The sequence below is a fragment of the Cuculus canorus genome, chromosome 4, assembly GCF_017976375.1.
Source record: "Cuculus canorus isolate bCucCan1 chromosome 4, bCucCan1.pri, whole genome shotgun sequence".
In the NCBI taxonomy this organism is placed as follows: Eukaryota; Metazoa; Chordata; class Aves; order Cuculiformes; family Cuculidae; genus Cuculus; species Cuculus canorus.
In genome coordinates, this window is record NC_071404.1 from 54,966,980 (window position 1) to 54,979,054 (window position 12,075).

General features: G+C 38.9%; 2 protein-coding genes across 8 annotated transcripts in view; one reads left to right on the forward strand and one right to left on the reverse strand.

Moving 5' to 3' along the window:
* Window positions 1-10,930, reverse strand: part of TBCK (TBC1 domain containing kinase) — a 111,517-nt gene extending 100,587 nt beyond the window's left edge. For 2 of the 5 annotated variants that reach the window (XM_054065469.1, XM_054065473.1), the window contains exons 1-3: window positions 10,745-10,930; window positions 8,084-8,318; window positions 6,034-6,106 (exon numbers count right to left, since the gene is read on the reverse strand). In XM_054065469.1, the coding sequence (XP_053921444.1) occupies window positions 6,034-6,106; window positions 8,084-8,276 (266 nt within the window). In that variant the 5' untranslated portion in view covers window positions 8,277-8,318; window positions 10,745-10,930. Of the gene's footprint in view, window positions 1-6,033; window positions 6,107-8,083; window positions 8,319-9,411; window positions 9,918-10,744 lie in introns of those variants that run through there. The other 3 variants (XM_054065471.1, XM_054065470.1, XM_054065472.1) reach the window with 3 other exon arrangements.
* A 58-nt stretch (window positions 10,931-10,988) lies between these two features.
* Window positions 10,989-12,075, forward strand: part of AIMP1 (aminoacyl tRNA synthetase complex interacting multifunctional protein 1) — a 35,593-nt gene continuing 34,506 nt past the window's right edge. For 2 of the 3 annotated variants that reach the window (XM_054065474.1, XM_054065475.1), the window contains exon 1: window positions 10,989-11,141. In XM_054065474.1, coding sequence (XP_053921449.1) covers window positions 11,140-11,141 — 2 coding nt within the window. In that variant the 5' untranslated portion in view covers window positions 10,989-11,139. The remainder of the gene's footprint in view (window positions 11,142-12,075) is intronic. The other variant, XM_054065476.1, reaches the window with a different exon arrangement.

Consider the following 12,075-nt stretch of genomic DNA (forward strand, 5'->3'; position numbering starts at 1 on the left):
CTACATGGCAAGTTTAATGAATTTTAGCTCTTCCTTTTCTTCCTTCCTAAAAGTAGGATAGAGTGTCAATTCAGTACAGTTCACAGAATAACCATATACTTAACACATCCTTTTCTCACAAGTCCACAGGCATTTTTCTATTCTAAACACAACTATCATAAATCAACCTTAAGACTAATGTTGTGGCTTAAATCCAGTAAGATTTGCACAGTACAAATTTGACATTTGGTTTTTCAGTCATTAGCTCATTGGTAATAGTTCGCTCATTTCTGCGGAATGGAATTTTAACACTGATCCTTACACAATTCCTTGCAGAAATATTTCTGCAGGATGAAGCCACCCTCCCACTGAGGGTCTGTTTGAGAGAAACTTAACATCATCTTTCACTACATACTGTAAGACTCTAAACTCTGCTACTTCTGTTCTTGATTAGCTCAGCATAACTCATCTTCAGCTCAAGATCTCCAATACTGATTTTAGCAGAGAAATGTGTGATGTGTCTACAAGAAACTACAGAAGAAGCACAGTAAAGGGATGAAATATAATCATGCACTTTTCCAATGTTATGACTTTATGTTGCATACAGCCGTCACATCACTTTTTAATAGCAAGAAGCAGAGACTATCATAGCCCCAAAGAATAGGATTCTTGTTTTCTTTTGTCCTAGAAGAGAGGAAGACAAGAAAAAAAGAGTGTACAAACTGTTTCACATGTAAGGGAAATAAGGACACATGTTCTGGGAGGTTTTTGTGCTGCCATCAAACATTAGTATCCAATTCCTTCATCTGGAAGACAGGGGCAGGGAGAAGAATGAAGCCCCCATAATCCAGGGGGGAAACCGGAGGTTAGTAAACATGACATCCATAAACAAAAAAAGGCCAGAAGGAGAATCCAGGGAACTATGGGCCTGTCAGCCTGACCTCTGTGCTGAGAAAGGTTATAGAGCTGGTTATCTTGAGTGCCACCACAGCACTTCAAGATAATCAGGTGATCAGGCCCAGTCAGCATGAGGTGATCAGGTCCAGTCAGCATGGATTTAGGAAAGTCAGGTCCTGCTTGACCAGCCTGATCTCCTTCTATGAAAACGTGGCCTGCTTAGCAGACGAAGGAAAGGCTGTGGATGTTGTCTACCTAGACTTTGGTAAAGCCTTTGACACCATTTCCCACAGCATTCTGCTGGAAAAACTGGCATCTCATGGCTTAGATGGATGTATGCTTTGCTGGGTAAAAAAATGGCTGGATGGGCAGGCCCAAAGAATTGGTGTGACCAGAGATATTAAATGCCCAAACTATAGTCTCACATATGGTTAAAAGCATTTATTTTAAGTTTGTTTATTCCCGTTATTTCATTTTACTACTTCATCATTTATCTTTGCTAAATGCAATCCCATTATGGCATATGGATTTCTCATGTGAAATTCTGACACAGACTTGATTCAAAGCAGAATACTTTGCTCTTGAAGTTCTGCTCATATGCAGCTCTTCAAGTCAAATCACGTAAAACCTTCAGCCTTTTGATGACTTGCACCTGTCTTACAATATTTTTGAAGAACTCCTGGCTACTCATAAATTGCTTCCCTCACCCCCCACCCCCCCAGTAATCTCTTCCGTAACATAGTTCCACTTCAACTTTGCCAAAAGCACATTAACAGCAAGGATGGCATAAAGAAATCCAATCAAATCAACGAGTGTTTAATACAGCCAAATAAAATGTACTCATCTGAATCAGTTAGATCATGTTTTCTCCAAACTAGTAAACAGCTGCAGACACAGTCTGCTTCCCATCAAATGTTCTGTGTATAACAAACTATATCTTGTATCTCTGATGGTTCACTAATAATTTTTCAAAACCATGACTTTCAAAACATATGACAACTATATTTTATTGAAGAAAGGAATAGTCTTAGACTGCCCAAGCCACAAATTGAAGACTAATCCAGAAATTCTACTGTAGGTGCCAAAAGTCTGCTGAATGTCAGCATTTGCTGGCATTTTTATTATTACGCATACAAGTGCAGACCAACTTCTTCAAAGAAACACTTCAAGCGTGACAGAAAAGGAAAAGCTCACAACTCCTATAACAACAGCACAGGAGCACAGAAAATAACTCCTTTAGCACTGTCTGGAAAAGGTATCCCAAAGGAGTAGTTGTAAATGTGTTTAAAAGATGCAGAAACTTAAAAACAAATTCACATTTTACATTCTGGTCTGTGGTATCAACAGTGCTAAAACAAGCAGCAACTTTGAAAATCTAGTAAAATTTTGACTGCCACAAACATAAAAACTGATCTTAGTGAGAACACTGAAGTACAAAACTTCTACCCACCATAACTTTATGGGACTAATATAGTCAGAAGAAGAAAGTCCTTGCACGCACAAACAAACACAGAGGAAGCCATCCAGACAGAGATACATTTTCAACTCTCTGAAGAGTAGTAAACTATTATGAGCTTAAATCAGATATTTACTATTTTTGCTTGATTATCTACATAAATTCCTAGCTCTTTAAAAATTTAACTGACTGCTGAACATACTTCAGAGAGCTGATTTTGCACCAATATGACTGTATAACTAAAATTAAGTGCATCCTTTCTCTGACTCAGAGTAACAACAAACAGGACAAGAAATCTGGAATAAACAAGATGGAAACACTGACCCAGACTACAGCCTCTCACAGAGGACAATGGAGACTGGTCTGGTGAAAAAAAAAGTCCCTAAAATTCTTATTTTAATCTATTCTAAAACTATCCATGTTTACAGCTCAAGTTCTCTGTGGCACACAACTCCAAAAGAGCTCCCCTTCTGTTTTTGTGACATCCTGCAGAAGGACATTAAAGAAAATTAGAATTCACGTCACTTTTAGAAGCATTAATTGTACTATATTCACATGGCTATCCCACGAATAAACACAGAAAACACTAAAAGAGCTGGCCTAAATTCCTTTTCTGCATCTGGGTACCTAATGCAAGAATTAAAAAGATCGAAGTTATTTCTTCTATTTGAGAGTTCTTGAAATTTACCCAATAGAGTTCCAAGAGCAGCATACACTCCATTTAGGATCCCCAAAACACATCACCCAATAGACAAAATCTGGCCATAAATTACCAAACATTTACTTGCATCATTCTTTTAAAGAAAAGCAGAGCATGTTAACTTTGAGGACAACGAAAAATAACCTTTATAATTCCTGAAGACTGCTATCACAGACTGTGAGGTAATGAATAAATTCTTGAATATATCACAAATTCAAGTTCAAGGAAATTTTTGGTGATATGCTCAGTACAATGACTTACTGCATGGTGACTGAGCAGATATGGTAAATTATTAGAGCTCTAATTTCCAGTATGTGGTCCCTATGTGCAATTGATTTATTAGAATTAGAAAACATGGTAAAACTGAGGTTAATTGAAAAAAAAAAAAAACCTCCACTGCATTTTTTTTTTAAATAAAATTCAAATATTAAGGAATGTCTGCTACATTTGATGCATGACATCAGGAAAGATTAACTTCAAATAACTACCAAAAGCTGCATGGCCTGTTTTCCAGTATGTATGGAAAGACAGACAGTCCATAACGTCGTGTCTTGAATTTCAGCACTAACATAATAGAAGATTTCCTGCTGATTTTACATCAGCTTGTGGTACAGGTGCAGAGGACTTAAGTTACTGGCAAACGTAAGGAAAATTAATCTAGAAACCAGAAAAGCAGCTTCTCACATTCCATAAACAGTTTATAAAATTAATTGCAATAGCATACACATCAGCTCTAGACGTGTAACCAGCTATGCCGTCACGAACCAATACAACCAGAATACATGGCAAAAGCCAAATATTTCTCTCCAAAGGTAACTGACAGAACACAAAACCAATAACCGGGAATCGGTTCACTAAACCAAAAAGAGAAGGAAGAAGAAAATGCCAGTCTTGCAAGAAACTCCATTTGAAGTGAACACAATTTATCTTTCAGCTACTACTGCAAAAGCTGTAATTTCTGTAGATGATGTCTTTTAAAGCCATAAATAAACGTACAGGCTATATTTTAGCCTTACAGCTCAGGTTTTGCAACTTCCTAGAGAAGTCCAAACTGGTTCATCAAAAGAAAGATTAGATAGGAGAGTAACTTATTTCAGTAAGAACTGTCTCAAGCTAAGAGAGAAAACTAAAGGTTTTATGTATCTGCTCTCAACAAAGCCACATCTCAAATTGCTGAAGTAACTGTCACAAACTAAGTAACATTTCTCAGCATGCCAAAACCCCAAAGTTGCATACCTTAGCAAACTATCTAAAAATATCTCAAAAATCTTTCTGGGTGCCCCAAAACACATCCTAGTATAGAGGGGCATAACAGATGTGCATACAGACCTCTGCTGTTATTCAAGAAAGTTTTGTTAATTTCCCGCCCCCCCCTCAGAAATGGGCATCTTGTCCCATGCAATTCTAAGGCTGTAGGATTAAATTGCAACACAAGTTGTCAGAGAATCTATGCATGTATACTGTAGCAAGCAATTCAAAGCAAATTAAAATGGCTACATGCCTGCTTCTTCAAAAACAGCCAAGGGGCAGCAGATGGTAGGGGCTGCTTCTCATGTGACACTAAGATACAGGTGTTCAAAGAACACTGTGAGAACCGGATGGGAAAGAAATGAGCCTCTGATGCTTTATTTCTGGAACTTCACGCAACAGGAACCCGACGCAAAGCTGTGTGAAACACTATAATACACATCACACAAGAGAAGCACTTTACACCTAAATATCTATCTTTAGAAAAAAAATGGAAGCCATATTTGCCTAACATTCCTCAAGCTACAGTCCTCTGCAACACATACGGTCACACACATTTAAGTTCACAGAAAGCTAATGCACAGGCATAGGCCATTTTGCATTTACATTTATCTCTGCCAGACAACACTGTTAGCATCCTATTTAGCCTTCAAAAGTCTCAAAATGCTACAGATCCAGTACTACCCCCTTCATACAAATCTAAATTGGGATCAATCACAGGAAGTCTATGTATGAATAGAGCCTCACCCAACACAGCGCATCTGAGATGGCATAAGTTAACAGGGAAGACAAAAATTTGTCTATTATTTTACTGAATCATCATCATGTCTACGTTTGCATGAATATCAAGAGAGGTGAAACCGAATGCTTGCTATAAACTTTCCAGAAACTAAATGAAGAGACTTCGGATTTCTCTAGACGTCTTTTACATTTAGATATATGTGTGTTCCGGAAATAACCTATTAGCCCACAATGCCTTGATATCCCAAATGGAAATAATGTTTCTTTTCTTCCACTCTTCACATTTTCTGTGGTACACATTCTTTAGGACAAGAGACCATCTCTTTGCTCCAAACGCAATGTGATAGACTTTAACATTACAGTAAACACTTCTAGCAACAAGTCTGATTGTGATATTGTTTGTTTGTTTGCTTCTTTAAAGATACAGCTCAACCATTCTATACATTATAATATGAAACCAAGCATTCTTGACATTTAGCCTTTGGACTTGGTTTTCACCAAAGCCTTGCTGAAGTGACTATATTAACCCAAATTCAAATCACTTATTAGAACCCTGGCATATTTATCCAATACCCTGTCCACTTTCTAATAAACAGATTACTACATTTCTGCATATGAAAACCACACACCAAATTCTGTCCTTTCTAAGGACAGTATGTATTTCATCATCTGGCATCTTCTTAGGAAGATACTTCTTTCATAGGTCTGACCGTATTTGTAAAAAGAAAACCCAAACATACTTTTACAAGAGAGATGGGATTTTATCAGTTACAAAGTATTTTAGTTATAGGCAAGTTCCCCATAACTCTTCTAGCTTTTAGAATCGTGCAGAAATAAGTACTCCCTTCTTTCAGGCAAGTGTTTATCAGATAATGAATGTCTTCAGATTAAACTTCAACACAGTAAAATTCATATAAAAGTTAAAAAAAGTAAAAGTTAAAAAAACGTCAGGGACTTTGCCGCAGATATGTGAAATTACAGTCAGTGGATTGAGTTTAGCTTTACACTTTACCTGACTGGCTTTCTTTCTCGTAGCAAATCTTCCAGACTCTTTTCACAGTGTTCAGCTGCCACAACCAGTCTCTCTAATTGAAAAAAACCAAAAACAGAACAAATGAATATAAATGAGACAATGAGAGTACAAACTTTGCAGTTGACCTACTTGTTAAGGGCATACTGCTTCTGGATATCACCACCATTTTCATCTATAAGACTTATCAGATTATCTTCCCTGCTTCCCCACACAAAGCACTGTCAATCAAACAATCCATCCATCCCTCCATCCACACCCCTATCCAGTAACCTCCTAAAAACTTTGAACCCCTCAATCAGATTTGACTTAGTAATAAAGGTCTCAAAGATAAGCATCTACAAATTTACAGATATCTGTGGCTGGGTTGATGAAAGAGAACACCAGTTTTGAGAAGAGAGTCTCAGAGCAAGCACAGGAGTTTCAGTCCTGATGGGTCATCTAGCACACTGGTAGCTCTATTGCCTTTTGCCCAACAAATAGCTACCTTTGCAGGGGTCCCATATGTTCCAAAGATTGATAGGCTGGCTCTGAATACAGAGGAAAAGACAAAACAATTGTTGCACTGAAGACAGCAAAGATAAGGAAAAGAGAAGGTGCAAGATGTTACACAGAGGTGTCAGATGACTGAAAGAAGCTAGGCTTCACTACTTCCACTACTCTTAGAACAGCCAGTAGTGCATGTTCAGATTCAAAACCAACCAAACTAAAATATTTCAAACATCTTTTTATAAGACTGCTACAGTAAAATAAACATGGAAAATACTTTGAGCAACACAAATCACAAAGCTGGAATGCTTGTTACTCATCTAGTTGTTTCTCATTTTTGAAATCAAAGGAACACTTAAGCCTTCTTTGGAAGAAAAAATTCTTGGATTGCCTTCTACAATGCTAGCAAAGATTTAAAAGTAGTTTACTTTTACCAAAAAAATAAAATAAAAAAAATCAGTTTGAATGTTTTTTCCATTTCATCTATATACCCTTTTTCAGGGTCTTCTGGGAGGAAATTCATACATCTAATTATTTTTTTCCTTGCTTCTTTTCCAAGTCTGCTTTCATATTTCTTTGTAAGGGTAGAAACTGACATTTGCAAGAAAAATAACATTAAATCACTATGCATAGAATTGAGAAGTAAAAAATTATGTCAGTATCAGAAAGAAAGTTTGCCACCAGATTCACCATATTATTTGAAAACAATTAACTGCTGTTAACTCCAACCACTAGGAACAGAACAGTCTCCTGACTGAAACATCCTATCATAATTCATTCTAAAGGGGAAAAATTACTAGCTCTACTTTACAAAAGCCTGTAGCTAATCAAACAAGTACATGCAATATGCTTTTATATGAGAACATTCTTGACTTAAAAGTTACAGGTCGCAGTCACGTAACTGTCACAGGTGTTACAGTCTTTTTGTGGAAACTATGTGCTGTACTCCTGCTGAGCTTGCAACAGAATAAGATCATCCGGACCAGAAAAAAAACAACTGTAGACTTATTTGAGCTACTAATAAGCATGGTAACAGTTAGTGGGAGAGTTCTTAAAGAGGTAGAATAAAAAATAAATAAGCAAGGGAAGCTTGCAGACAAGATGACTGAGACAACAAGAACAGCTCCAAATCAAGTACAAGAAACCTAGTTATCCCAAGAAAATCTTCACAAGATTAAAACATGGGTGTAGGAGCTCAGCATCAAAAAAAATATATATTTCCGACGTCCCACACAAAGACATTCCACAGCAACTGAGTACAAGAATTTTACAGTGAGGTATAAAAAGCAGAAAGTTTTAGCTTTTATCAGTTAGCATAACATATAACAAAAGAGGACAGACAACTAACCTCCGCCTTGTCCCTGTAGATAAGAAAGAAAAACATCAGTACTGCTAGTCAAAGCAAAGGCCTACAGTCATTTTCAGAATGAAAACCAGCCATTTTCTGGTACCATAGAAGCAATATTCTGTATTCACTTTTAGAAATACCATCATAAAAATAAAACTGTAACCGTACGTATTTACTTATCAAACAGATACTCACCATGTTTACCTCTGGTAATGTCAACGTACTGGCAAAGCCTGGGATGGGTCATCGTTTTAAGGATTTGAAATCTCCCCAAAATTTTGATGGAATTAGGGGTCAGAGGAAGGCCATTACTTCCACAAACATCATGTGGCAGAGCTGAGGCGAAGAAGGTGGAGGCACCCATCTCAGTGTCTTTTAAAGGAAACATCTTTTTCACACAATCTTAAGCCCTCCACAGCAATTAGTGTTCCTTAAAAAGAGAAAAAAAATACCCACAAATGATACAGATTCTTGTGACTCAGCTTACTAGTTGTTTGCTAAATAACACAATTAAAGGTTTTTTTCTTCGTTATATAGAAATGGGACATTTTTGTATAATGAATACAACAATAACAATACAGTGCTACTGCATCATAAACACCGCATTTAAAGATGAAAATATAGCGATAGTTTTAAATACAGATTTAAGAATCAAGTAAAATTACTTTTAAGACCAGAAAAATGCTCTAATACAAGTAACCTTCATATGACTACTGCAATATTGTGGGTCATTTACTCAAAACCCAGTAAAGGCACCAGACAGAAAAAAACTTTCCTAATTTAACATTCAGATTAGCGCTACTTTGATAAAAGTTTCATTTGATAGTTTTTCCATGTCCGACACTGAGAAATAATACACAAAAAGGTAGCCCTTCATCTACCAAGCAACTTATATTCTCCTAAATACCTACTGCTCCTAAGGAATAAATATTTTTTCTTCAGAATTTAGCATTTTCTAGCCATTATTTACAACTTTTTAACTGCAGCAGTGCTAAGGCAATTGAGTCAGAGGACACCATGGACTTCACCTTTAAAAAAGAACCAAAACATAAATTTGACTCTCAGAAGCAAATATTACACCAGCCTGAATAAATTCATCCTGTGAAACACATCTATAGTTTCTAAAGCAACATGCAGAAATAAAGACAACTAGCCACACACTAACACCTGCTAGCAATTTTAAATGGCTAGCTATTTAAACGGCTCCTGACTATCTAGGTGTAAATGTTCCTCAACTAACAAAGGCAACTTTTCACAATTAAAACATACCTATAACCAGTACTGCTACTGAATTATTTTTAAAGCAACTGAGAACAATTTCAGGAGAGCAGGTAGCCTGAACATCCTATACTTATAGTGTTTTTAGTTAAATCAATTTTTTTCAACAAAGCAGGACATTGCATAAGAAGAAATTCTTCCACAAAAAAACTTGCATCTAGAGTGATTACTAATTTGATACAGTAACTGAAATAAAAGATGCAATTTTAGCTACAGTGTTGCAACTTCACAAAAAACACACAAACCCCGATGTCATTTGCTTCCCAGGTCCCACCATCACTTGGCTTATTAAAATGCACAACATATATTGAAGAAAAGTTGAGTTCAAATTCCTTGGAATTCAAAGATGTCATGTCACTATTTTCTAATTGGGGTGGGGGTGTTTGTTTGTTTTGTCTTTTTCCTTCCCTTTTTCTTTCTTTTAGTCCACATACAAATCTGGCAGAACTACAAACAGAGAGCACATTTCACAATTCATAATCTTTTTTCCATCTGTAGAATAAACGTCTACTACAAACATCCCTTGTACTACAGAGATATCATAAGATTGCTTAAAAATATCTAAACGTAAGTAGTATTGTGTTTAACTAAGCATTTTCCCTGTGCAGCATAAAATCAAAACATCATCTTTCACAAAATCTTCTAACTTTTCTAATAATCATTGAAGATGTATTCTGCCTGTAAATAAAGAATAACTATAAGTCTTTGATAGATAATAACAGATCACATGCACATTAGGCATATTTAAAAACCCAGTATTTATTAACATTTTTACTCCATTCAAATACTGTGCAGAATTGCTTTGGATTCCAGCTACATAAATAGATAAATAAAAATAGATAGAATAAAAAGGTCAAAATTTTCATTATAATATTGTTACTTGTGATAAACAGAAAATGCAAACCAGATTTTAACAAGGCTTCAATATTATTATTTATCTTCAAAGAATACACAAATTTGAGCAGAAAAAAAGAGATAGGTATTGTGGTCTTTTGGCACAGGTAACTGACAAACATTTGAAGGGCTGTTTTACGAAAATGCTAAATAGTTATTCCCTTTCCTACTCCTGTAAGGATATTAAAGCATCATTTTACTCAAGAGAGATATAAGCCAACAGCAAAGACTAAAAGTGCCCTATCTTAGTAGTATTTGGATAATTTTGTCATAGATACAGGAAAGCCTTTGTATTCTATGTAGATATTTGCACTAGAAGAATTACTGATGTTGTCTGGAGCATTTATGTTACTGCCTAGAGTAAGATGACGCTGCTTGGAAAGCCAGATGTAAGAGTTAGTGAGAGCTACAGACATCTCAATTTTCATATCTGCAGCTAAAACGTGTAACTATTAGTGACAATGTCTCCCCTCAGCCTCTTCTCCAGGCTAAACAACCCCAGTTCCTTCAGCCGCTCCTCATAAGGCTTATTCTCCAGCCGGAACAACTTCCAGAAGCACTGGGATCCCCAGGCAGCCCGGTAACCGCCTCTCGGGCCCTATGAGCCCGACAGCCGGAGCCCCCCAGCCCCAAGGCACTGCACCCAACCCCACACAGGCGCGAACCGGCGCTGCCTTTCCACACCTCGCGCCCCCAGCCAGGCCCGCCGCTCCCTCAGCGCCTCAGTTACCAGGCGGGGCTACCTCTGTCCCTCAGTTACCAGGCGGCCCGGGCGGGGCTCCTTTAGCCCCTCTGTAACCAGTCGCGGTCCCCCAATGGGGGCTACGCTAGACAAGGCAACCCCGCCTCCCAGCGCGACTTCCTCACCCACCCTCGCCGCTCCTTACGTCACTTTGCGGCGCCAGCCCTCACTGAAGGGCCCCGGCTAGGGGTCGTCCCAGTGATGCCTGAGATTTTTTTTCCAGTCTGGGCTTCCTAGGCGCCTGCTGACACTCCTCAGGCACGCGCTTGGGCAGCCCGAGGAGGGAGGGTCCTTTCCCCGCTGCGGGCGGAGGCGCAGGGAGGCTGCTGCTCGGTTCATGTGAGTGTCCGTGGCCGGGGCTCGGCATGTCGAGGCGGAGTGGCTTTGTCCCTCTCAGCGCGCCCCTTGGTGCCTTGATTGTCTTGGTTTGTCGCCCTTTCGCCGTGCAGTCTGATGCCCTGGGGTTCCCTCGCGGGCCGAGCAGGGGGGAGTCCCATCTGCCCTCTTAGGCTTGCTTAAAGAAGGGAGGTGGCTGGAGTGGGGATTCCCTGTGGGCGCCGTGCTGGGGGAGGGAGATTGTTAACACCTCTCCAAGGGGAATCCCCCTGCTGCGAAGGGGCAGGATGAGCACCTCGAGTTGGAGGAAACAGCGTTATGTTCGTCGTTGTTGGATGTATATAAGGGATTTAGTCTTGAGGCTTAATGTGTGCTGTAGGGTGGCTTTGCAAGTAGTTCAAGTATGGGCTAAAGTAAAACGTGTTCTTTGGCGTTCCAAGTAAGTTAGAGAATATATTTTTGCTTTAGCCCAATCTATCTCTCTCTTGTGAGACCTTGTCTGGCATATTGTGTCCAGTTCTGGAATCCTCTACATAAGGATATGGAACTGTTGAAATGGGTCCAGAGGAGGGCTACAAAGATGATCAGAGGGCTGGAGCATCTTCTCTGCAAGGACAGACTGAGAGAATTGGGGTTGTTCAACCTGAAGAAGAGAAGGCTCCGAGGAGACCTTATAGCGACCTTCCAGTACCTGAAGGGAATCTACAAGAAAGCTGAAGAGGGAGTTTTTGCAAAGGCACGTAGTGATAGCACTAGGGGCAATGGATATAAACTGGAGAGGGGCAGATTTGGACTAGACATGAGGAAGAGTTTCTTCATGATGAGAGTGATGAGGCCGCAGCACAGATTGCTCAGGGAAGTTGTGCATGTCCCATCCCTGGAGGTGTTCAAGGCCAGGTTGGAGAGGGAGTTGTGCAGCCTGATCTGGTGGGAGATT